Source organism: Saccostrea echinata, unplaced genomic scaffold, assembly GCF_033153115.1.
Source record: "Saccostrea echinata isolate AGI-Se365-2 ecotype Australia unplaced genomic scaffold, CSIRO_AGI_Sech_v1 ptg000053l, whole genome shotgun sequence".
NCBI classification, from domain to species: Eukaryota; Metazoa; Mollusca; class Bivalvia; order Ostreida; family Ostreidae; genus Saccostrea; species Saccostrea echinata.
This window is the reverse complement of record NW_026889802.1, coordinates 1967096-1994900: the sequence shown is the minus strand read 5'-3', so window position 1 is coordinate 1994900 and position 27805 is coordinate 1967096. Positions and strand designations below refer to the sequence as shown.

General features: G+C 35.6%; 1 protein-coding gene across 1 annotated transcript in view; it reads left to right on the top strand.

Annotated features, from left to right (window-relative positions):
- Positions 1 to 27805, top strand: part of LOC133204436 (protocadherin Fat 4-like) — a 50570-nt gene that overhangs the window by 18321 nt on the left and 4444 nt on the right. The window contains exons 15-26 of the mRNA XM_061340163.1: positions 1537 to 1639; positions 1974 to 2228; positions 5578 to 5720; positions 6061 to 6226; positions 6470 to 6616; positions 9490 to 9626; positions 9882 to 10079; positions 16473 to 16561; positions 17051 to 17134; positions 17253 to 17321; positions 17517 to 17735; positions 19098 to 19250. Coding sequence (XP_061196147.1) covers positions 1537 to 1639; positions 1974 to 2228; positions 5578 to 5720; positions 6061 to 6226; positions 6470 to 6616; positions 9490 to 9626; positions 9882 to 10079; positions 16473 to 16561; positions 17051 to 17134; positions 17253 to 17321; positions 17517 to 17735; positions 19098 to 19250 — 1763 coding nt within the window. The remainder of the gene's footprint in view (positions 1 to 1536; positions 1640 to 1973; positions 2229 to 5577; positions 5721 to 6060; positions 6227 to 6469; positions 6617 to 9489; positions 9627 to 9881; positions 10080 to 16472; positions 16562 to 17050; positions 17135 to 17252; positions 17322 to 17516; positions 17736 to 19097; positions 19251 to 27805) is intronic.

Here is a 27805-nt window from a genome sequence, read left to right as displayed (position 1 = left end):
TACAAAGATTGTTCGTGGCCTGATGGTGTGTCATAACCTTGACCTAATATTATTTTGACAAGTTCAAGGGTACTGGCAGAAGAGGTGTTAAATTCATCACAGGTCTTTAATTTTCTAATGGAGAAACATTGGATTTTCGTATTTCACTCAAGATTACTTATGTTCAGAGGACATGTTTGTTAAGGTCATTTTGGCAAGTTCAAAGTCACATTTACAAAATTGCAAATGGGAACTTTAAAATAAGTTTGGCAGGGAGTATTACTAGTACGTCTAGTTAATTATATTCCCGCTCCAAAGGAGAGGGGGGTATACTGTTTTACCATTGTGTGTATGTCCAACTGTCCATCTGTGTGTCTTTGTGTTTGTCCATAAAAAAAAATTTGGTTGCAGTTTTCTCAGCAATTATTCATTGCAGATGCTTGAAAGTTTAACACACTCTTTGTTAGGCATGCCATATGGTGGGATTCATTTTTGTACGAATCTGATGTCAACTTCCTGTTTATCCAAGTGTCTGTCCGTACCATATGTAACAAATTTTGGTCGCAGTTTTCTCAGCAATTACTCATTGCAGATGCTTGAAAGTTCAGCACACTCTTAATTTAGGCATGCCATATGGTGGGATTCATTTTTGTATGAATGTCAACTTACTGTTTATCCATGCGTCCGTTCATACCATGTATAAAATTTTTTGTTGCAGTTTTCTCAGCAACTAGGTACTGTAAAAAACAATTTGGTCACAGTTTTCTCAGCAATTACTCATTGCATATACCTGAAAGTTAAGCACACTCTTTAATTAGGCATGCCATATGGTGGGATTCATTTCTGTACAAATCCGATGTCAACTTGTCAAGATGTTTGGCTCAAACTTTTTGTTTATTCAAAGCTTATTTTCTTTCCTCTTGTCCCAGTCGGGCTCATACTTAACAATAGAGTGTCCATGGAAAGAGAGTGTGCAGTGGCCTTGAACCAATTTTTTTTTATCAAAGTCAAGGTCGAAAAATCTCTCTGTAAAATCATTGTCACTAGCATATTTTCTCCCCCTTTGACCCAATTGGGCTCAAACTTCACTCATAGAGTGCCTGTATATAGAGGGTGTGTGATGACCAAGAATCATTCACAAGATGAAAGATCGAGGTCAGAAAACCTCTCTGCTTAAAATCCTTGTCCAGAGCACATTTTGTCTCCACTTGGCCCTATCTGGCTCAGGTTGCTAATGGGTAGAGGGTGTGTGCCAGTGGATAGAGGGTGTGCAGTGTCCCTAAGCCAAGATTCTATTTTAATGGTCAGGGTTATATCAAATCTCTGTAAATTCTTTTCCTGAGCTTTTTTTCTTCTGTTGGCCCCATCTGGCTCAAACTTCATGCAAAAAGTGCCCTTGGATAATGGGTCTTTCATCCTAATGTCCTTTGCTAAAAAAAAAGGGGGGGGATTCCTTTGAGATGGTCACAGTCTCACTGATGTCTAGTTACTTTTAATACTTTGTAATTTGTTCTTATCCTTATAAAAAAGCCTTCATTTCTCTCCTGTTCTTGATAGACTATAGCCATGGTGAGAGCTGAAGATCCAGATGCTGGATTAAATGGAACCATTGTTTACGAGTTGGAGAATGATCTTGGGCTGTTCCAGATAGACTCTCTCAGTAAGTCAGAGTCATGAAGGCAGATAACAGTACAGATTTTGGTATTCATAGCTCCACTGAGCTAAACAAGATACTGACAATATTGTTTAAAGACGAAATAAAAGGTTTATGATACAAATTTAATTTGAGAGCATTATAACACAAATTCAAATTAAATACAAAGTATGAATTGAAAATGTAGATAAATAAACTTGTTTTAGACGTAGAGAAATTATACATCTATTTTTTAAATACATGAGACATTATATGGTGTTATTTGAAAGGAAAATAATCATATTTGCAATCATTATCAACTTTTTTAGAATTGAATTCATTAATTTGAATTTTATCCTAGATGGTACGGTGTTTTGTACAAGGCCTTTGGATTACGAGGAACAGGAAGTGTACAACCTGACAATCTCGGCTACAGACATGGGCTCTCCCCCTCGTAGCTCTTGCACAAACCTGGTGGTGCAGGTCACTGATATTCCAGACAATGTGCCGACATTCAGCAAGGCCTTGTATGAAGTCAATGCCAGCATCTCGGACAAAGTGGGAGAGTCACTACTGAAGCTTAAAGCTGGAGACAAGACCAGTTACATTATCACAGGTCAGACACAAAAGATATTCTTCTCAGAAGGATTCTTTATGTTGTGCAATTAGTATGGCCGGGGAATACTGTAGATTCCTTATTTTTCTCGAGTACTTAATATTGCAAAAAGGCTTCAGTGTCAAATCGTGAAAAAAATAATCAATTCCTCGCATATATTTAGGAATCTACAGTGTAGTGTTTGTCACGTCCATCTTCCCTCTAGCTATCTGTCTGTCCTTCTGTCCGTCCATCTGTCACACTTTACATTTAACTCAGCTTTAAACAAAGTATTCAAAATATTTTTTTTTAGGGATGTCAAATCGGTCAATTTTTGATAATCGGTTACTCGGACGTTTTTCCGATCGAGTACCCGGGTACTCGGTAAAAAATGCAAATACAAGTGTGTTAATTTTCTTGAGCCCCGTTAAGCTCTGTTAAACCCAAAAGCTGTTTTTATCACGTTTATAAATGTATATAAACATCGATTCCAACGGAAATGATTTTTTGGTACAAAATTTATTTATCAAACACAAAAGACACAATTAATACATCAAAAATTACAAATGGTTTACAGTTCTTGTTTAGGATCTATTTCATCAAAAGGAGGAAAATCTGTTACGCATGTTTATAATGATAAGACTAGCGAAAGAGCACAGGTGCTTGGGGAACCCCCCCCCCCCCCCCCCCGAGAACTGTTCTCTCTTAGTATCAGAGAGTTTGAATTTTTATAAAAGGCTAGTTTTAGGTTAAGTTTTGGATTTTTCAGTTGTAATACTTTGTGAATGTGTCAAAGAAAAATATTTTATTTTAAAAAAGTCAAAGAACCCTTGGGGTATGGAACACGGTGGGGGCGTCCCCCAAGCACCTGTGCGAAAGAAAAGGTATGGCCGTTTTTGGAATCACTAGTCTAATATTATTTCATACGTTGATGGTTTCCCCTGTATACACTAAACTTACTACGCAAACTGACCTTCAACATTTTTTTTAAATTTTTAGTTATTTATTAATATTTCTTCACTTTTGAAGTGGGTAGCGGCATTTCTATGCATGTCCTATTTCACTGCCGTATATTAACTAAATAATTTTAAAATGATTTGAAGATAATAGACCTTCGATGTTCACTGAAAACAATCATTGAAGCCATCCAAAAATTAAGTACCACAATATAGGTGAGAACAGCTGGGTAATTGGTCACTAATTACTGTATATACACAGCCACAGGCGATAACGGGTGTTTTACAGGTGTAGATGACGACACGCAAATTACCGTATGCATATTTATGTTATTTTTTGATTAGTTTTTTGATAAAAATATGTACTTTGAAATAAGAAAAAATACACATCCGAGTAACTGAGTACCATTTTTAGTATTCGATACTCGGACGTTCGATCGAGTACCCGGTTAACCGGGTACTCGTTGACATCCCTATTTTTTTTTAAAACTTCATTAGAGAGTGCTATTCAACTGCATCAAAATTTTTTAACTTGGCCTTCCCTTTGACCTTGACCTCACTTTTCTTAAATTTGTAATTATTAGTTTCAAAGAAACTATTCAAGATATTTTTATGAGAATGTATGTACATGTACTAATACATATTGGTGAGAACTATTCAACCCAATTTTTTGACCTTGTGCTTACCAAATGACTTTTCACTTTACTACTGTTGTATTTAAAACTCAGTTTTTTAAGATTCAAGACTATTCAAGATAGGAGTAGGTATCGCCAGAAACATATTATATTGTGATATATGTATTGAAGTATTTGATGGCATATTGCAATAAATATTGCAATATATTGCATTGCTGTCCATTTCTCTGAAAGTTTGAAGTAAGCTGGATGGACATGTATTTTATTCATTCCAATTAAGCCAAAATACCCTATCTGGGTCATTTAGTCCACTAATACATTTCCCATAGGTGCATAGCTCCTCCCCTAATTTTCATTGAAGGATGGGACACCCCTCAAATGAAAGCTTGTCAAATTTTTTCTTACTGGTTAACTAAAATCTTGAGGAGGCATGTCAGATTTGTTTTCCAGCAAAATGCACATGTTTGCAAAAACATCTGAAAATGAAAGTAAAATTAGCTTTTCTTTGATTTTTTTTAATTATGTATACTCTGACATCACAATCCAAAAGATTGTTAACAATGTTTTTTTCATCTGCCATTTTAATAAACAAAAGTATAAAATCGTAAATTGTTAAAGAGTAAGTATTTCGGAAAAAATATAATAAACAATTGTTGTTGAGTTCAATTTACAATGCTATCCTCGTAATATATATTAATCATTCTTATTCTATTCTTAATCTTAATAAACACTAAAAAAAAAAACTAAAGCAGTCAAGTAATTGAGTTTTGAATTCAGATACACCATATTTAGCGTTTATGTAATACTTCCAGTTAGCATATATCATCAATACCAGTATTGAAAAAAAATATTGCTATATATTATTGTAGGGTTTAATATTATGTACAGTAAATTCAATAACTCCTTTATTATATAGCTGAAAGATCTCCCATTGATTTATATTAATTATTTCAATTAAGTAACTCAAATTAATAAGAATTTTTCAGTATCCTTATATAAATTAACGTCTGTCCTGTAAGTGCTCAATATCCCATCATTCCAATGACCCTACCAATTGTTATGATTTGCTTATTGAGGTTAATGCATACAAATTATTACAATAGGGAAGTTTTACTTTGAAATATATATGTAAAATCTTTAAAAATATTCTTCTAAAGAACCATTGGACCAGGAAAGCTGAAACTTATCTAGAAGCTTCCTAAGGTAGTGTAGATTCTAAATTGTTCAAATCATGCCCACTGGGGTAGGGTGGGGCCACAATAGGGAATCAAAGTTGTACATTGAAATATATAGGAAAAAAATCTTTAAAAATCTTCTCAAGAACCATTGGATCAAAAAAGCTGAATCATATGCGGAAGCTTCTTGAGGTAGTGTAGATTTTAAATTGTTCAAATCATGACCCCTGGGAGTCGGGTGGGACCACAATAGGGATTATACAAGGAAAAATCTTTAGAACTCCTCAACAGCAAATCCATGATGAATCATATTAATGTGGAAGCATTATGTGGTAGTGTAGATCTATATTTGTTCAAATCACAGCCACAAAAGGCAATCAAAAATACAGTAGAATACATGTATTTTGGCAAAAAATCTGATGCAGAACAGCAAGGCTAAAGTGACTCGGTGAGCGTTGTGGCCCATGGACCTCTTGTTTGATGTTGTTATTGGTTATAAGTAATTTTGCTATTGATCACTTGTTTCATGTTGAAGTTATATTATTATGTCTTTATATAATTCTGTGTATTAGATTATATTGCTAAGGAAAGTATTATGTTGTAGAGGGTAACCAAGAGAGGAGATTTAGTTTGAACAAAGATACAGGAGAGGTCAAAGTTCAGCGAAGTTTGGCTCATGGTCAGGCTGAGTACTTGTTATCAGTGGAGGCCAAGAACACAGACTCCAATTTAACAGCTACAACAAAGGTAATAGCATAACTTTTCCATTCAGTATATGCATATAAATCGCCTAAATCTCTATTTACATATCATTTTGCCATGTTATCTCCATCTTAAGTTCTTGTCAATGACAAGGGGAAGTAACTCTAATTATGTGTGCAGTTAATAAACAAAAATTAAGTCTAAGCTAATAAATATAAATATATGTCGCACTTATATATAGTAAAAATAAAATGTTAGTTGCTCTTCAGATATTTCTTCTGTAAAGTAGAATTCCATGTAGATGAAATTGCTGTTCATAGCTTAACTGATCAAATGAATTGTGCATGAATTCCAGAGGTCAACAGAACCTGTGCTGTTTTTGTAGGTCTTGATAAATATTGTGGACTTCAACACAGTGAGTTCATCAGTTCCACATTACACAGCCTCACTGATGGAGAACAATAAGGAGACTATTGTAGTGTTTAACCTTACAAGTCAGGACAGATACGGAGCAGGGCTGGAGTACAGGATCATCAGGACTGATCCACCGGGTATACATAAGATGTTAGAGTGTACTCTAACACTAAATAAAACTATAGATGTAGATTTGTAGAAATTGTAGATTGAGAAATTTCTACAGCTTGTCCAACCTATATTTTTTTAGTGTCAGTCACAGATCTGCAGTTAATAAACTAAGGAGTAATTAATAAAGATTTAAAGACATAAATGTATGCAGCATTTTATAAATAAGCTGAGTTTGGGATAATGTTAATTCTATGAAAACTTCTTTGTAGTGGCCATCGGATATTTCTACATTACTTCTGGCCAGGTGTTTTGTAATCAGTCTGTAGACAGAGAAACTATAAGTCACATCACACTCTATATAGAATCAACAGAGATACAGTTACCTCAGGGACGAAAGAAGAGAAGTGCTAGAACAGGTAAATTGTCTACATTAATGAAACAGGTAACTGCAGACATCACTGGCACTGGAACAATGGTCAACACCAACAATGCAGGTAACTATCCACATCACAGATACTGGTAAAATTGTCAACACCAACAATACAGGTAACTATCAACATCACAGATACTGGTAAAATTGTCAACACCAACAATACAGGTAACTATCAACATCACAGATACTGGTAAAATTGTCAACACCAACAATACAGGTAACTATCAACATCACGGATACTGGTAAAGTTGTTAACACCAACAATACAGGTAACTATCAACATCACAGATACTGGTAAAATTGTCAACACCAACAATACAGGTAACTATCAACATCACAGATACTATTAAAATCGTTAACACCAACAATACAGGTAACTATCAACATCACAGATACTGGTAAAATTGTCAACACCAACAATACAGGTAACTATCAACATCACAGATACTGGTAAAATTGTCAACACCAACAATACAGGTAACTATCAACATCACAGATACTGGTAAAATTGTCAACACCAACAATACAGGTAACTATCAACATCACAGATACTGGTAAAATTGTCAACACCAACAATACAGGTAACTATCCACATCACAGACACTGGTAAAATTGTCAACACCAACAATACAGGTAACTATCAACATCACAGATACTGGTAAAATTGTCAACACCAACAATACAGGTAACTATCAACATCACAGATACTGGTAAAATTGTCAACACCAACAATACAGGTAACTATCCACATCACAGATACTGGTAAAATTGTCAACACCAACAATACAGGTAACTATCCACATCACAGATACTGGTAAAATTGTTAACACCAACAATACAGGTAACTATCAACATCACAGATACTGGTAAAATTGTCAACACCAACAATACAGGTAACTATCCACATCACAGATACTGGTAAAATTGTCAACACCAACAATACAGGTAACTATCCACATCACAGACACTGGTAAAATTGTCAACACCAACAATACAGGTAACTATCAACATCACAGATACTGGTAAAATTGTCAACACCAACAATACAGGTAACTATCAACATCACAGATACTGGTAAAATTGTCAACACCAACAATACAGGTAACTATCAACATCACAGATACTAGTAAAATTGTTAACACCAAGAATGCATATAATTGTCAATATAAACAAAAGATAAACTGATGATGTCAACAAAACAGGTTAAAGTCAAATCAGGTAAGCTGTCAACATTAACAAATCAGTTAAATGTTGAATCACTGACACAGGGTCAAGTTTACATAACAGCCATATGGTAGAACTGTCAACACCACACAAGTAACCTATCATGTCACCAAACAATTACAATTATAATATCTTTAAGACCTGTATACTATCCATTTCATTAACAGAGGTAAACTAAATAAATTACCTATGTAGGTAAATGCCCACCTCACCAACACATGTAAAACTAAACAAATCAGTAAGATAAATGAACTATCCACCTAACCAACATATGTAAAAGTAAACAAATCACTTAGGTGAACTATCCACATCACCATACATGTAAAACTAAACAAATCACTAATGTGAACTATCCACTTCACTAGCACGTAAAACTTTATAAAACACTAAGATAGTTGAACTGTCTACATGACCAACACATGTAAAACTAAACAAATAACTAAGGTGAACTATTCACATCACCAACACATGTAAAACTAAACAAATCTCATTAGTGAACTATCCACATCACCAATGCATGTAAAACAAAACAAATCACTAAGGTGAACTACATCACCAACACATGTAAAACCATGACAGCACCAAGACAGGTGAATCATTCTCATCACCTACACATAAAACTATGCCCTATAGGCATCTTCACTAGCCAAGTGTTTCTGATCCACTGCATCTTGGCCTAACGCATCACAAACACATGTAAAATTAAAACATCAATAACACATGTAAAACTAACAACATCAGCACATGTAAAACTAGCACATCACCAACACATGTAAAATTTTTTACATTTCACCAACACATATAAAACTAACACCTCACCAACACATATAAAATTAACTCATCACCAACACATATAAAACTAACTTATCCCCAACACATATAAAACTAACTCATCACCAACACATATAAAACTAACTTATCACCAACACATATAAAACTAACTCATCACCACCAACACATATAAAACTAACTTATCAGCAACACATATAAAACTAGCACCTCACCAACACATATAAAACTAACACCTCACCAACACATATAAAACTAACTCATCACCAACACATGTAAAACTAACACCTCACCAACACATATAAAACTAACATCACCAACACATATAAAACTAACACCTCACCAACACATATAAAACTAACACCTCACCAACACATATAAAACTAACTCATCCCCAACACATATAAAACTAACTCATCACCAACACATATAAAACTAACTCATCACCAACACATATAAAACTAACTCATCACCAACACATACAAAACTAACTTATCACCAACACATATAAAATTTACTCATCACCAACACATATAAAACTAACTCATCACCAACACATGTCAATTGTACATTCAAAATTAGTACACTTTGGTTTTACTCTAATGTACTATGACAGAGGATGCTCAACAGTTGGCAAGTTTCAGTAAAATAATTGTGTTATAGTATTCTACATTTAGCAACAAGTGAATTAGTTTTCTATAGTATCATTTAGGGAGTTACATGATTAGAATTTTTAACATTTGAATTTCGACAGATTATCACTTACTACATTTATTCACTTTTGTATTAGTATTTGAATTAAGTACAAATGAAAAGAAAATTCAAGTTTTTTCTTGATTGTAGGGGATATAATTTTGGAGGTCAGTATAGGGGATGAGAATGACAACCCTCCTTCCTTTTCTGTGGCTAATGTAACAGATTCTCTGGTGTTTGGAGTGCCTTTAGGTGCTAAAGCTGGAGATCTTGTGGGAGTTATAAAGGTGAGGCACTGACTAGTAATGGACAATATTTAGAACTGTAACAGTACTTAGTGGTAACAGTTCTTAGCAAACTTGCTACAGTCAAACCTGTCTTAGCAACCCAGTGTTGTATGTGTAAATTTCCTTTCAAGGATCACAGGTTTGATTGTTAGAATTTTAAACTTGAAGTGTGTGATGATTATTAGTGTATGCCTGCATTAAAACTTAAATTACAAGAGGTTAGCGTTAGTACTGATCACTTTATATTTTCCGCAGGCTTTTGATCCAGACTCTGTCAGTGCTGGGAAGGTGAGGTATAACATTTCCGGGGGAGATATGACTAAGTTCTATGTATACCCTACCACGGGGCAGATAGTGGTACGACAGGCACTGTACCAGGACCACCGTAATGACTATACACTGATAGTGACCGCTACAGACGAAGACAGAAAGAATGACACGGCCAATGTCACGGTCAGTATGACACGGCAACAGTTCAATTTGTGAAGATATTGGTCTTCTTTCAGTGTTTCTCTGATCCATGATTTCATTATTACAAGTAATAGTATGATGAAAACAATGTTTCACTTCAGTACTTTATAAAAGTTATGGATTGTTCCTTGTATCTTTTAAATTGGCTGAGAGTATATTGCAAAATAAAATAGAATATGTTAGCATTTGTAAGCACTCTGTACCTTTTTACAAACAAAGTAGTATTATCTTTAGTAAATGTTACTGTCAGTAATACAATAATAATTACGATAGCAGTCAGACACTAGGATTATTAGTTACATAGTTTTGTAGTGACAGGGTACGGGATGATACCTGGCTAGTAAATTTCATGCCTGGCGAGGTGAAGCCGAATTTACCGCACCGATGAAATGTTTATGGTCTGTGGTTTGTAAAATTGTTTTTCTCCGCTATATGTTTCATCACTCATACAATGCCTATTATGACGTCACATTGTGTTACGTAATGTTGTTTTGCGAGTGTTTCATAACGAACTGACAATTTCGAAGACTTTTAGTAAAGTGAGATAAAGGTTCCATTTCATTACTTACGTTGATTAACTTTTTACTAAGCAACAGACACCCACAAACCTCGTGAACTCGAGTTGTTCGAAGTGTTACAAAAGAACGATAACTCCGCATCAACCATGTATTGATTTTCAAGCGACTAGGTATAAGTAATACACCCCCTTCATGTGATAGACTTCAACCAATCGGAAGCCAGGATTTCATCAAAAAATCATCAGAGGTGGGGTAAAGGGTTATTACAAATTCTTTTAAAACTTCATGGTCAAAACTTGTATGTGACACGCCAAAGTGTAATTGTCTTCACTAGTGCAACAAAATGTGATGCTATGCTACCTACACAACGATCCGATGGTTTTGAATAAATACTGTAAGGCCCTAAAAAATTTATTAATAGTTTCTCAGGCAACGCCGCATCAGGTCAAACACTGCCGCATTAATCAACTTTTTTGACATATAGAAAAGGGAAATAACTCAATTTTCTATTTTTCCAAGTTGAAAAAGAAAATTGAGTTAATCCCCTTTTCATAAATGCTAATAGATAGACATTTTTATTAGATAAACAACACATTTTTCTTAATATGGTATTTTATGAATTAACTTTGTTTGGAATAACATTGTTTAAAGTTGAATACATATTATAAGTATTGAGAGAACAAAAAAAGTAAGAATCAGTTGATATCATCATTTTGTTGAACAACTGACATGAAAAAAAGGTATATATCATGTACTTGCTTCAGAAAGAAAAGAAAAGAAAAAGAAAAGAACTGCTTGCCACATTGAATTTTGAAGAAACTGTTAATTATTTTTTATGGCCTAAATTCCTTAATTTACTTGAATTAATATATTGCAAAATGGCTTGTATTCACCAAATTGTGAGAAGATAAATTCGCAAGTAGACTGCAATTTATAATGGAGAATTTTTACATGTATTTCAGCAACAATGAAAAAGTAAAAGCTGATAGCTATACGAGGGTTGTTCGGAAAGTTTGTGGACTTCTGTCATATCTTTTTTATTTAACGTCATAAGTTATCCAAATTTGGTAGAAATATTTTAACAATAAATTTAAATGATTTGTAGTAAATTTTTCAAAAATATCATGATTTATTTAAAACTTATCCAGAATTAAAAACTGCGAAAATCGGATCGCGGCGCAGGTCAAACTTTAGTAATTTACAAACAATACACTAAATAATGTCTGTAGTCATCTTCTCTGTAAAATGGAGCAAAAACGAAAAAATCCTAGATGGTTAAATTAAGAACTGTTACATGGATTCGTATTCCAAATTATGGCTTAATATTTTGCTTCGGTAAAAAGAAATCATTCTGAGAAGATAGGTAGTCCTCATTGAAAACGACAAAAATGATGACGTTGTAGAAAGTCATGGAGCAGCAGATAACGATGCAGTTTTGTGTTATAATCGGGGAAAATCCTGAATAAACGCTAAAAATGTCGGAGGAATCGGAAAATATGCCACAAGCGAGTAGTGCATGTGTGTGTAAATGGTAGAGGCGGTATTTAAGTGACAGAGACTCTGTACCGGACGAGGACAATCTGTGAAGAAACGGTTTAACTGTAAAAATCTGAACGAAAACTTTTAAAAGTTGGGACCTCATGGAAAGACGTATGCGCTTCAGAGTTGCTGATCTTGTGAAAGCACAGTTAAGCGGTAAAAGAAATTAAAAATTAACAAAGGAAATTATAAAATGAGAACAATTGTTAGAAAGATAAATGTCAAGTGATTGAAAAAGGTTTTTAATACGTGGGTATTGAACTATACTGTGTGAATGTATAGGGATAGAATTTTTAAGAAACTCTTGACGCTATGTTTTTGATGTTACCTTGCTTTTAAGTGTGCGCCGTGGTTACAGAACATGTTGATTTTAAAATGAAGTAAATTAATTTCTATCAAATCGAATGGAATGAAATTTCACAGATCAACAAAACAAATATTTTTACACATGATATTGTGCTTATTTAAAATTTCTTGGAAGTAGTATAACAAAGATTGACATCGTCCACGAACTTTTCGAACAACCCTCGTATTAAGCAAGAAATACTTTTCATGAAATTAAACATTAATAATTTCTTTGCATAGATTTAGGAATCTACAATACTTATGATAAGATATTTGGGCGGATCACTTAGTCCAATTGTGAAATTAAACAGAATCAATGATGAAGAACAAACTTATGATTACTAATTTTAATCACCAGACCCAATAGTAAATTATGGAGATTTGACCGATTACTGCAGCATGTTTGTCCTAGTAGATCTTTTGGCAATAAATGCACTTTATGCCACTGTATACAACTTTCTCTTACAATCACCTTTAACTTGAACCACCCCTTCCTCCAGTATCCCAACAAGAATAATTAAGTTGGTGCCAGCAGAATGGCAGAGTTTGGGGTTGGATTTTAAAAACCAAATACAGTAGTGATGTTAATGTTCACATAGAAATATTGTGATGACATTAATACTGCACTATCAGTATTTGGTGTGTCATATGCCATCATTCTATAGCATGGCACATATATAGGAGATAGGTCATTAGACTTTGGCAAAACCACTGAACTTTAGAAGTCCTACGTGTATAAACATGCAGACTTCATTTTCACAACACAAAGAGACACTATAGATTTTGTCGTCACTTTCACGAAGCTTATGGAGTAACGGTGGAGTTTACTTATGTAAGCACACTTCAGGGCACTGTATTATTGTTCTGATTAGTTACTATGGTCATAAGAAATCAAAATTCACAGATAGATGATTAAAAATATGGATTAAAGATACAGTAGTATTAATTACTTATCTGTAGAACAGCTGAATTAAGCACCTTTCCTCCCTTAATTAGCACACAAAGATAGCTTATATGTTGCTAAGTAAAATATCATTTTACAAAGCTTATTTTACTCATTTCATTGAAAAAATGTGAAAAGGAATTGTTTATCTATTGATATCCATTTAAAAGTTTTACAGAAATAACATATTTCTTGACAAATGTTCAAGTTAGAATGTAATGCTGTATTTCTAAAATTAAGCACAATTTTTAACAACACTAAAATAATGAGTTGTTAAGCCATTTTATATACTGTTGCATTGCATCTAAAATGTCTGAGCATGTTATAAGACACTAATGTTTATAGATAAATCTCTTCAATGCATTTGATAGGAATAAAAGCATTGTTGTTGATAATTCTGTATATTAATTTTTTTTTCAAATATACTGGGTAACTAACAAGTGAGTAGATTCAGAGAGAAATATGTGGATCATATATTTTACTTATACAACAAATGAATGAATATACATGGTAGCCTAAAAAAGATATGAAATGAGATTTCAATACAAGGTAATAATTTAAGCTACTGAAGAGGAAAATGAAGTCACAACCATGATTCAGCAATTGTATGTACATGTATTATGGTGTAGCTATTGCTTGTTCATAATGACTGCAGTGTATCAGTGAAAATATGGGGTTGGTTTGTGATATCTTATAAATGCGAATTTTTCAAGGTCACTTGAGTCACTCAGGTGACCTATTGCTCTCTGTTTTTGTCCTTCGTTGTGCGACGTGCATTGATCGTAAATTTTTAACATTTTTAGCTTCTTCTCTTGAACCGCTGAACCAGTTTCAACTAAATATGGCATATAGCATCAATGGGTGAGGATGTGAATGGGTGAATTGTAAATTTTATGGTCCCTGCCTTGTTGGGGCCAGAGGGATGGGACTAAACCATCATAATTAGTGTTAATCTTTAAAATTCTTCTTTACTTCTGGACATTGTGCAGTCAAACTGTTGGCATGATTGTAAAAAGCATTGAGTCCTCTACCAAAATTGTGAAATTCCTGGCCCCAGGATCAGGGGCTCTGCACTTAGTTTTGGGGCTCTAATGATCTTATAGTGTAAATGCATACATTCTTGAAAAATCTTCTTCTCTCTCCCTGTATATTTAGCAGATAAACTAGGTGCATGCTTATAAAAAGTGGTCATCTAAAACAGTGAATTTTGTGACCCAGGGTCAGGGTTTCTGGTGGGAGGGGGGCTCTATTGATGATAGGGTGAAAATGCTTTATTTCTTTGAAAATCTTTTTCTCTGCTCCTGCATTTTAAGCAAACAAAGTAAGTGCATAGTTATGATGATCAAGGGTGTGTCTTCCAAAATTGTGAATATAATGGCCCCAGGGCCAGGGGTTCTCATGTAAGGGTGGGGTTCTATTAATTATAATTATAGTGAAAAAAAAAAAACGAATGACATTTTTAAAAAAAATCTTCTTTTCTGTTCCTGCACATTTAGAAAACTAAGTGCACAGTTATGGTGCACAAGGGTGCCTCTTCCAAAATTGAGAACTTTATGGCCCCAGGGTCAGCAGGTCTGGTGTTGAAGATGGAGGGGGGTCTATTGATTTTATAGTGAAAATGTGTTATTTCTTTGAAAATCTTCTTCTCTGCTCCTGAGTTTTAAGCAAAAAAAGAAAGTGCATAGTTATAATGCACAAAGGTGCCCCTTTCAAAATTATGAATTTCATGAATGGCCCCTGGGTCAGGGGTTCTGGTGTTAGCGCAGGGTTCTATAAATCAGATATTGAAGATGCATAAATTCATTAAATATTTTCTTTTCTGTCCCTGGCTATTTAGCACACAAACTAGTTGTATGGTTATGATATTTCAAAATTATGAAGTTCATAGCCCCTTGGTCAGGGATTTTAGTGTTAGGATGAGGCCCTGTTGAATATATCATGAAAATGCATTATCTCTTTAAAATCTTCTTGTCTGTCCTGGGTATTTTAGCAAACATACCTAGTGGTTTGTTGAGCAAGGGTGCCTTCTTCCAAAATTGTGAATTTCTCAGCCTCTTGGTCTAGGGCCTTTGGTGCATGGCAGGGCTCTGTTAATTCTTATAGTGAAAATACATTAATTCTTTGAAAATCTTTTTATATGCTCCTGGGTTGAATATATAGTGAAAATGTCTTAATCTTTGAAAATCTACAAATTTTACCTACTTTTAATATTCAAGGCTAAATCTAAATATTTCAAATAATAATTGGCTTAGAATCATCAAACTCATTTCCAGCTCAATGAGTGTTACTCGTTCTGTTGTTATCAGTACATGACTTGTTCTATTATTTTTATACAGGTGTTGGTGGTGCCCAGTTCCAGCTCAATGAGTGTTACTCATTCTGTTGTTATCAGTACATGACGTGTTTTACTATTTTTAACACAGGTGTTGATGGTGCCCAGTTTCAGCTCAATGAGTGTTACTCGTTCTGTTGTTATCAGTACATGACATGTTTTACTATTTTTAACACAGGTGTTGATGGTGCCCAATTTCAGCTCAATGAGTGTTACTCGTTCTGTTGTTATCAGTACATGACGTGTTTTACTATTTTTAACACAGGTGTTGGTGGTGCCCAGTTTCAGCTCAATGAGTGTTACTCGTTCTGTTGTTATCAGTACATGACTTGTTCTATTGTTTTTATACAGGTGTTGGTGGTGCCCAGTTCCAGCTCAATGAGTGTTACTCGTTCTGTTGTTATCAGTACATGACGTGTTTTACTATTTTTAACACAGGTGTTGATGGTGCCCAGTTTCAGCTCAATGAGTGTTACTCGTTCTGTTGTTATCAGTACATGACGTGTTTTACTATTTTTAACACAGGTGTTGATGGTGCCCAGTTTCAGCTCAATGAGTGTTACTCGTTCTGTTGTTATCAGTACATGACGTGTTTTACTATTTTTAACACAGGTGTTGGTGGTGCCCAGTTTCAGCTCAATGAGTGTTGCTCATTCTGTTGTTATCAGTACATGACTTGTTCTATTGTTTTTATACAGGTGTTGGTGGTGCCCAGTTCCAGCTCAATGATCCTGACTGTACCCTTGGCAAATGATCAAATGATGTCGCACAAACACAACCTAGCACAGTTAGTTCTTTTAATTTGGTTTTTAATTTATTTGGTAAGATCAGGTGAGAATTAATATTTCAAGAACTAGAACAACTAGGAGTATCATTAAGTGGTCAAGAAGCAGCATGAAAAACACTGAAATACGATTACAGCTAAAATAAGAACGTTTACAGTAGGGTTAAATGCTTTACAGCTAAAATAAGAACGTTTACAGTAGGGTTAAATGCTTTACAGTTAAAATAAGAACATTTACAGTAGGGTTAATGCTATGATTCTTGGAAATTTTATAACAGTTTCTCCAGTCATTTACACTTAGCATTGATAAGTTAAATAATAATGTAGATTAATAAAAATGTTTGTCACTTCAAGTGGAAGGGCAAACAAAATTCAGGGTAAAAGAAAACAACTTCCACCCATGAAATTGAAAGTCATAATGCCCCTCTTCATTCTTCAATTGTGATGGATGCTAGAATTAATACTTTGTGTAATATGTTTGTTTATTTCTAGGAACTTGAATGAATTACTTGGATATAAATGTGAATTTGAAAAAATCACCACACACATTGAAAACAACCGCATTGAACCATGCAGGTACATGAATTTCTGCACCAAGAATTAATATTTAGTAAGAATTCAAATGTTTTTGTAATGCTTTTATGCATGGCAAATAATTTAGACAGATGTACACGTATAACTTTTCCTTTCACAGAACCGATATCACACTTCATTGCATTGATCCAACCAAGAATTTTGTGGTTCCAAAATATCTTGTACAGGGGTAATTTTTTTTTATTAATAAATTCTGTTGATTTAGAATATTCATTCTTAATCTTTCAATAGATATGTACATGTGCAGCAATTAAATTTTACGAGGAAGCTGTCCTACTGTTGATGAATTATAAGCAGCAAAGTAGTAAGCCTGAACTCAGCTTGTTGGTAACGTATATTGGGTCATCTTTTATATATTTTTCAGAATCATTCAGAACAAAAGTCGAGAAATAACGGCTGTATTTTGCAAAGCCCTTGTTGACCCCTCACCATGCGGAGAATGTGATGATGTCACTGTTCAGAGAATACCACTCAAGCACTCCTCAAAGACTTCTACGACTGAAATTGCATTGATTGTGATTGGAGCCCTTATCCTCATAGGGGGATCAGCCTCAATTGCTCTAATCCTAGCTTCTCCAAAAAAGTATGTACCAGTACACTTGAATTATCTATATTTAAAAATTATTGTCATACGTGACAGGTTTCAGAACCTCAGAATGAGATCCTAAAAACAGGCTCTTACCATACCATGTGAAGATATGATAAAAACCAACACTGAACTGTTGTAAGTCCATAGATCTAGATTTATATCAGAGGATGTCAAACTATATACATGTAATTAACAAATGAATTGACAGAAAAAAGTTACCTTGGTCATGGCAGATGTCATCAATATATATATTTTCTGACACTATGCATATAGTACCACACACACCTGTCACAAGAGATATTGCAAAGGGTTTGTCGTATGTTTAAGTGAGATACCATGTAATGGGTTATTTTCACGATAATTCAATTGAGAATATTTGGATCACAGAAAATAAGTTCAAATAAAATACAACCAGTTGTAAACCATATAGATTACATAGATAACCAGTGTTTCCGCTAACTTTGAAAACCAAGGGTCCCCAATTATGACCCTTTGAAGTAAACTTTTGGGAGTCAAGAAAATTTTTGAGAGTCAAAATATATTCTGGTTTTGCTTTCAGTTCTTATATAGCTATGCTTTCTAAAATCATAATTGACCTTTAAAAAATGAAAGAAAAAATTATTGTTCTTCTTTTATTTACACATTTTACCGATTTTGCCATTTGGGTTTTCGCGGAATACATGTCAATCAAAAGAGAACATCTGAAAGTAGTTTAAACGTTTTGCAGAACTGTTGTATAATGATTTGAGCTTTTCTCACCTTTTTATTGCCATCATTAGCCTTTTTGATAAAGTCAAGCTGAAATAAATATGCCAATGTCAGATGTATATATTTTTAATTTGGACTTTTGCTTTTGTTAATAATTAGATAGATTGTTAAAAAAATATTTAATAGATTGTTGACGTTGGACTCCTGATTCCATTCACTGCCACTTTGAAATTAAACCAACAATTTATTACTATAGAAAGTTGGAATGTAAATTTATAAACTGGTTCCATCAAGGCAACAATGTTGAAGTTTTAAAATTTGTTTTCATATTTTTTCTGCATCATGATGACCCTTTGGGTGATATTTTAGGGGGTAAAATGTATTTTTTATATGTAAATTAGGCAGAGATATGCGTTAACGGAAATACTGATAACGTTATTAAACTACTATGAGAATTGCAAAAATAAAACAACACAAATTACTGTAGAAGCACAAATTTTCATGGGGATAAAATTTTGTTGATTTAATTGTCATCTAAAAAGGTTCCGTGGGCATTGAAATTCCTTGTTTCGAAAGTAACCTTATACAATATATAGTCATGAAGATTTCATGTGGGATTTAATTTCATTGCTGTTGTTTGAAACACAGAGATGATGAGGATAAGAATGACAAGCAGCAACAGAATAATGTTGACATGTGGGAATTAGAGAGTATGGCCGCCTCCAGTCTGAGTAAAGCTACAGGAACAGCAGCTGGAGTCGTCAACCCAATGTATACCACACAGGAAGGGGAAAACACCCAGTAAGTTATATATATGTAGTCATCAACCCATTGTATACCACACAGGAAGGGGAAAACACTCAGTAAGTTACATATATCTAGTCATCAACCCAATATATACCACACAGGAAGGGGAAAACACCCAGTAAGTTATATATATGTAGTCATCAACCCAATGTATACCACACAGGAAGGGGAAAACACCCAGTAAGTTATATATATGTAGTCATCAACCCAATGTATACCACACAGGAAGGGGAAAACACCCAGTAAGTTATGTATATCTAGTCATATACCCAATGTATACCACACAGGAAGGGGAAAACACCCAGTAAATTACATATATCTAGTCATCAACCCATTGTATACCACACAGGAAGGGGAAAACACCCAGTAAGTTACATACATCTAGTCATCAACCCAATGTATACCACACAGGAAGGGGAAAACACCCAGTAAGTTACTTATATCTTGTCATCAACCCAATGTATACCACACAGGAAGGGGAACTCGCCCATTAAGTAGTATATATCTAGTCATCAACCCAATCTTTATCACAAAGGAAGTGGAACTCACCCATTAAGTTATATGTAGCACAGAGTTTCTCACAGAATGAGTCATGAAAATTAAAAAGATTACAGAATAAACACACCTACCTTTACTTTTAGGCAGTATGAACATCTTTCACAAGATTATTATAGGAATAAAGCAAGCAGAGATAGTAATTGTAATCCAACCAACCCCCACCCCACCCCATAAATAAAGTTTGAAGATGTATAAAGGCTTGACACAAAGATTGCTTATAAGCTAAGGTGTGCATGACCTTGACTCAAGATTTTTCCATCAAGTTCAAGATCGTGGGCAAATAAATGTAAAATTTGTGTCTGAACTTTGTAATGGAGGAACAATGACTTACTTACTTACTTACTGCCCGTGACGCCTTTGGCGTATAGGGCAGTAACGAGGGTTCTCCATCCTTGTCTATCACTGGCTAGCTTTTGGAGTGTGTCCCAGCTTCTCTTTTGTTCTTTAAGTTCGGCTTCCACTGTCCGCCGCCAAGTGACTTTGGGCCTTCCTCTCTTCCGTTTTCCCTCTGGTGTCCAGAAGAGAGCTGTCTTTATGATGCTGTCCGAGTCCCTTCTAAGTACATGGCCAAGCCAGTTCCAGCGTCTTCTGATGATGATTGTGGCCATGTCCTCTTGCTGGCACCTGTTGAGAAGGTCTTGATTTGAGATGGTATTGGGCCAAAATATTCTTAAGATCCTTCTCAGGGACTTTGTATGAAATGTTGACAGCTTGTTCAGGTCGCTCTCTGTCATTCTCCAACACTCTGATCCATACAAAAGGATAGGTAGAATGCAACTTTTGTATAGTTTCAGCTTTGTTCTTGTTGTGTACTGACTTGATCTCCAAACAGTATGTAGGTTGTTAAAAGCTGCTCTTGCCTTGGATAGTCTCTCTTTGATGTCGGTCTCTGCTCCACCATCTGTTGTTACTTTGCTACCCAAGTATGTAAAGGTGTTGGTGCATGGAAGGATGTGATTTTCCACTTTGACCGCTTGTGGGTTGTTTACATTTAGGGTCATGACCTCTGTTTTTTTGGTGTTTATCTTCAGTCCAATGCTTCCTGCATATTTGTGTAGCCTGCTGGTTTTGTCTTGAATGTGCTGGTGGGAGTGGGAGAATAAGGCTATATCATCAGCAAAGTCCAGGTCTTCTAGTGTTGTAAATGTACCCCATCTGATGCCTCTCTGAATGTCAGATGTTGTATTCTTCATGACCCAGTCAATGGCTATGATGAATAGTGTTGATGACATTACACAGCCTTGACGGACTCCTGTTTTAACGTCAAACTCGATGCTGGTGTTTCCAACTCTGCATCTGAAGTTGACATAAAAACTCTTGATGACATCTATTAGATGTTGTGGGATGCCATATGACCGCACAATTTTCCAGAGACTGTCTCTATGAATGCTGTCGAAGGCTTTTTCGAAATCAATAAAATTAATATATAACTGTCGTTGCCATTCAGTACACTGTTCAATGATGTTTCTTAGTGTAAATATTTGATCGATACATCCTCGCCCTGGCCTAAATCCTGCTTGTTCTTTACGCAGTTTGACATCTACAGCTATGGATATCCTTCTGATGATGATTTTAGCCATGATCTTACTTGGGATGGAAAGCAGTGTTATTCCTCGCCAATTGTTGCAGTCGTTTAGGTTGCCTTTCTTTGGTATTTTAATGATGACTCCATGGTTCCACTCATCTGGTATGGTGTTTCTTTCCCAGATGTCATGGAAAATTGGCTGTAAAATTGTGGCTGTAAGAAGTGGATCTGTTTTGAACAATTCTGCATATAAGTTGTCATATCCAGGGGCTTTTCCATTTTTTAGACTTTGTGTTGCAGAGACAATTTCTGGAATTTGTGGTGGTTCAATGCGTATGTTTAGGTCATTTGCTGGATAACTGATGTCAGGTTCATGAGTTGGAGGTGGTCTGTTTAAGATTTCCTTAAAATGCTCTGTCCATCGTTCCTCCATCTCTTGTTCTGATGACAGCAACTTTCCTGTTTTGTCCTTGACAGGTAGATTGGGAGATGGTCTATTCCTGCCACTCAGTGCCTTGGTTATTTTGTAAAGGTTTCCTTGTTCTCCTCTGTTGGCTGCCTCTTCTGCTTTTGTTGCTAGGTCATCTATGTGTGCTCTCTTGTCTGCACGTAGAGCCTTTTTCACTTCCTTCTCTATTTCACTGTATTCCCTTTGATGTCTCTCTTTAAGTCTCAGAGATTTGGCCTCATTTACTTTCTTTTTGGCATCTCTTCTTGAGTCAATCATTATCCACGTTCTAGGTATTATCCAGTCTCTACTCCTATGCTTCTGCCTATAACCAATACATTTCTCACCAGTTTCAGTGTAGATGTTGCTAATTTTTTCCCACTTTTTGTCGATTGATGTTACATGTATGTTGTCCTCTGGTTCCAAATTTTGTAATATATCGAACTTATTCTTGAGCATGATGTTGAATTCATATCGTACCTTGATGTCTTTAAGTTTATCCACATCAAATTTCTTCCTTGCCATGTTCTTTCTCTCTGTCCTACGCAGTTTTAGTTTGATAGTTGCTGTTACCAGGTGGTGATCGCTATCAACATCGGCACCTCTCTTCACCCTCACATCCAATAATGATCGTCTCCATTTTCCATTTATCATGATGTGGTCAATTTGATTTTTGTCTCTCATGTTTGGAGAGTGCCAGGTTAACTTATGAATGTTTTGGTGGGGGAATAGTGTTCCTCCAATTACATAGTTGTTGGTGGTACAAAACTCTACAAGTCTCTCTCCATTTTCATTCATGCTTCCACAACCATGTCGTCCCATTGCCCTATTGTATAGTTCATTTTATCCCATGTTTACCCCTTTATCCCATGGATATGACTCATTGGATAAATTTTTCATAATCCACAGTTGTGACGTCACAATGGTTTTTGCGTTAGCGCGATGAAGTAAAATAAAGTTGAGTCCTATATAAAAAAGTGTAAAACATTGGTTGTGAAGTATTAAACATGGGATAAAAAGAATCTCCCATGATTTGTAGTTGGATATGACTTTTATCCAACTCGTTGTGTGTTTTTATCCCCTCGCCAAGGCTCGGGGATAAAAAACACACAACTCGTTGGATAAAAATCATATCCAACTACAAATCATGGGAGATCCTATATATCTGCTCCGACTTTAGCATTCATATCACCCATGATGATCTTAATATCGTGGTCTGGTGTGTTGTCTAGTTCTTGCTGTAGTTGTTCATAAAAAGCATTTTTATGTTCTTCATCTGCATCGTTAGTGGGTGCATAACACTGGAATAATGTCATGTTGACTTGCTTTCCTCTAAGCCGTACTGTTAGCAATCTACTGTTGATTGGCTTCCATTCCATTAAAGACTTCTCAATTCCCTTTTTGAGAATAACTGCAACCCCTTCATGATGTTGTCCATCTTCTCGACCAGAATACAGTAATGTTTCACCTGTACGTATTTTCCCTGAATCAGTCCATCTGCTTTCACTGACTCCCAGCACGTGCAGGTTGTATTTTCTCATCTCGGCTGCTACTTGTGCTAATTTACCGATTGCATACATTGTACGTACATTCCAGAATCCTATTTTGATCTTAGTCTTGGCCGTGTTAAGGGCCTCCCTATTCGTGTTGGTAGTTTCCCAATGGCTTTCACTACCTACAGTCATACTGGTTCCAGTGCAGGTCCCAGAGAGGCTCTCATTCACAGGTATAGAGATATTCCTCGTTACTGTTTCCGTAACAATACTTTTTTATGAGTTAGGGTTGTTAGCCCTAAGCTCAACCCCCTGGACTTGGAAGGCCAGTGGTTTTCTGTCAGGGTACTCTTCCCTTTGCCACGGGTTCCAGTTATTTCAAGGCGCCGGACACTCACCTTTTGCCACTGCCACTTAGCTACTAAAGCATTTCCAGGGTCACCACGAGGAGGTGTGGCATGTGACTTGCTGGCAGAACCTATTTAGAGACGGTGGGCATTAACTCAAGGTTTTAAGTGGTGAGACCTAGTGGCATAAGTATCACCCCTTGAGACCCGAACCAGCATTTGACCCCAGGAACAATGACAGTTCAAACTAAAGATTGTCTATGGCCTGAAGGTGTATCATGTAAAGAAAAGTGTAAAATTCATGTGCACTCCTTAATTTTCTAAAAAGTGAAAATTGGAAGTTTATGCTTCATACAAATATTATTAATTGCGTGAATATATGTGTCATGTCCTTGACTAAGGTCATTCCAGTAAGTTCAAGGTACTCAGCTTGGGCACCATTTAAGCATCAGTTCCTTGTATGGAATAACTAGTCTGATATTTGCCTGAAATTTGGCATTACTCCTGCCATAGAATTTTTTGCAAATAAAATATATATTATGAAACATCCTTGGAAAAAATATAGACACAAAAGCATAAAGGGAACAAGTAAAACAATGGTATTCACAGAGGATATGTTGTGTATGTTTTTTTTTGTTGGGGGGGGGGGGGGGGGGTTGATATTTTTGTGAGTGCAAAGCTATATTATTTATTTTTATGTGACCTGAGTCACTCAGGTGACCTATTGCTATCTGTTTTCGTCCGTTGTCATGCGACGTGCATCGGTCGTAAACTTTTGAACATTTTTAGCTTCTTCTCTTGAACCACTGAACCAATTTCAACCAATTTTGGCATATAGCATCAACCGGTGAAGGGGTACAGAAATTGTGAATTTCATGGTCCCTGCCCCCCTGGGGCTTGAGGGGTGGGGCTAAAACCATCAAAATTAGTGCTATCTTTAAAAATCTTCTTCTTTTCTCCTGGACATCAAGCAGTCAAACTGTTGGCATGATTGTAATAAGCATTGAGCCCTCTACCAAAATTTTGAAATTCATGGCCCCAGGGTCAGGGGTTCTGGTGCTAGGGCGGGGCTATATAGATCATATAGTGAAAGTGCATTATTTCTTTGAAAAATCTTCTTCTCTACTCCTGGGTATTATTGAAACAAATTGAATACATAGTTATAATAAGCAAGGGTGACTCTACCAAAATTGTGAAATTCATGGCCCCAGGGTCAGGGATTCTGGTGGTAGGGCGGGGCTATATAGATCATATAGTGAAAGTGCATTATTTCTTTGAAAATCTTCTTCTCTACCCCTTGGTATTATTGAAACAAATTGAATACATAGCTATAATAAGCAAGGGTGACTCTACCAAAATTGTGAAGTTCATGACCCCAGGGTCAGGGGTTGTTGTGCTGGGGGTGGGGGGGGGGGGGCTCTATTGATAATATAGAGAATCTGTAGTAAAAACACATTATTTCTTTGAAAATTTTCTCTGCACCTGGACATATCAGAGGCAAAAAGAGTAAAAGTTTTAATATAAAAAAAGATTTTTGAACATCTGGACCATTTGGTCAAGTGTTCTGGTCCTGGCCAGAGCTCTATTAATTTGTATTCAACTGAGAGGAGTTATTCCCCTTTGCTATTACTTTTGATAATTAATCACTGTAAAGAATGTACTTGAAAGGTTAATAGAAGAGGAGAATTATGCAAGATTTTTTATTGCATAATACAAAAAGTACTTTTATAGTTTAAATGATCAGGTAGACTTGTAAGTAATAGATAAATAAAAATGAAACAAAAATAACTTGTCTTATTCAATATTCATCAAAGACCAAGAGAGTCCAATCACAGGTACTTGTGGACAGGACACCCCCCCCCCTTCACCCCCACCCCACACCCCACATCCCTCCCCCGATATTCAACCCCAGGGCTTGTTGGGCATTTTTTTTTCACAAATTATATTTATTGCACTTATTCATCATATGTACCATAGGAAAAAATCGTAAAAACACCAAAATAATTGTTCCACACAAAAATACCCTACTATATACATTATAAGAGAGAAAGGTATGCCACTCCGGTTTGTTTCCGTTGTACCACCACTGGTCTTTCTGGGTTTAAAAACATGTATTTATTTTATTTTAACCTAAAATGTCGGTTCACACTGTCTCTACATCTATTTCTGTCTTAGTTCATGCTATCAGATTGACTCTGCATCTCGTAAGAATCCCACAATTAATCCTTAAACAGCATTGCAGTCACTGTGTTGAAAAATCCTTAGGTAAACGCAACGGAAGTACACCAAGAATGTATCACTTAATACGATAACGTCCGAGAGAGTTTTGGCCTGATGTAATAATCTCTCTCGGGTGTTATCATAATAGGTAATATATTCTCTATGCACTTCCATTGCGTTTACCTAAGGATTTTTCAATGCAGTGACTGCAATGCTGTTTAAGGATTAATTGTGTTGGGGGGGGGGTCCTGTCCACAAGTACCTGTGAGTCCAATGTAAGGGATTTCATCAAGGAATTGAAATAGTACAGAATCGCTGATAATTTGTTCATATACTGTATGGTGATAGTGATAAATGGGGAACAGATTAGAACCTAATTTATGAACTGTTAATGAACAGTAGACTAATTATTTTGTTGATCCTGATCACCCTATTTTTCTTGCTTTTGGGCAACAAAGCTTCACCTTTCAGTTCATTTTATACTCTATGGATCCTCTAAATTTTTGTATTATACTCAGGCGACCGTTAAGGCCCTTGGGCCTCTTGTTTAAAAAGTCATGTCAATTCCATAGCCAACTACAATTAAAACATTGAATTTCTGTTTATTACATTTTTAGCTCTTCTGAGCAAAAGGCTCACAGAGCTAATGCTATGGCCATTTGTGAGGTGTGCATCAACTTTTTGGAAAATGGGCCATAACTCAAGAACCCCTTGACCAAATTTTGTCAGTTTTGTCACAGAGTATCCTTAGCCCAAGGGCTCTCATTTTTACTAAAAACAGGGATGGGACCCTTAAACAAGGGGAGATAATTAGGAAAATAAAAACAAAAGTACTGGTTGCTAAAAAATCTTCTTCTCAAGTACCACTGGGCAGATTGTCACCAAACTTACATACAAGGATGAGGATTTGTTGTAGATTAAAAATTGTTTATGGCATTACCCTGGAGCAAAGGGCATGGTCTCAAGATCACTTCAAAGTTAACCAAAATTTACGTTTTGTTTAATCTTTGATATTTTGCCCACTATAAGACCTAGGATCATCAAATCTTGTCAGTTGATGCATCTTGGGACCTCGTATCATGTTGACTCAAAAGTAGGTCACAGTTACCTACTTTCTGAATTTTGCAGGTATTCATTTTCATTTTCATTTTGATGCATAACTTGGATTCTTTGAAGCCTATGATCATCAAAACTTGACATCATGGGACCTTGAAGTGTGTCAACCAAAAAGTAGGTCACCTTGACCTACTTTCTGAATTTTATGGCTAATCATTTTCTAAACATTGAAGGTCATTATTTCAGATACTAAGAGGCTTAGAATCATCAAACTTTGTCAGTTGATGCACCTAGGGGCAGACAGATTTATTAAAAATAGGTTACAGTGGCTTACTTTTGGAAATTTACAGGTATTCATTTTCAAATTGTTTAAGAGGCATATTTATACCCCACACAAGTTGCGGGGGGTATAATGTTTTGACCTGTCCGCCAATCAGTCAGTCAGTCAGTGTGTCAGTCAGTCTGTCAGTCCTGTATTTTTGTCAGCGCAACTCCTCATAAACCGCTGCACAGAATTTCATTAAACTTTGCAGATATTTAGCACACAATGTGTAGATGTGCATATTACCAGAAAATTCCGATTCCTTTATTTTTTCTGGGAATTTCAGCACTTTTCAACTTAGATTTTTGGCCATATCTTGAATATAGAGATGAACAGTTTGTCAGCGCAACTCCTCTTAAACCGCTGCACAGAATTTGATTAAACTTTGCAGATATTTAGTACACAGTGTGTAGATGTGCATATTACCAGGAAATTCTGATTCCATTATTTTTGCCTTAAGAGTTTTGCCTATTATTAAAGAAACTTTCCAGCTAGGTAATAAGGAAATCCACTGGAATCAGCTTTTGTAATGAAATTTTATGTGAAATATTTTATGACCTTAAAAGACCCCTATTGATTT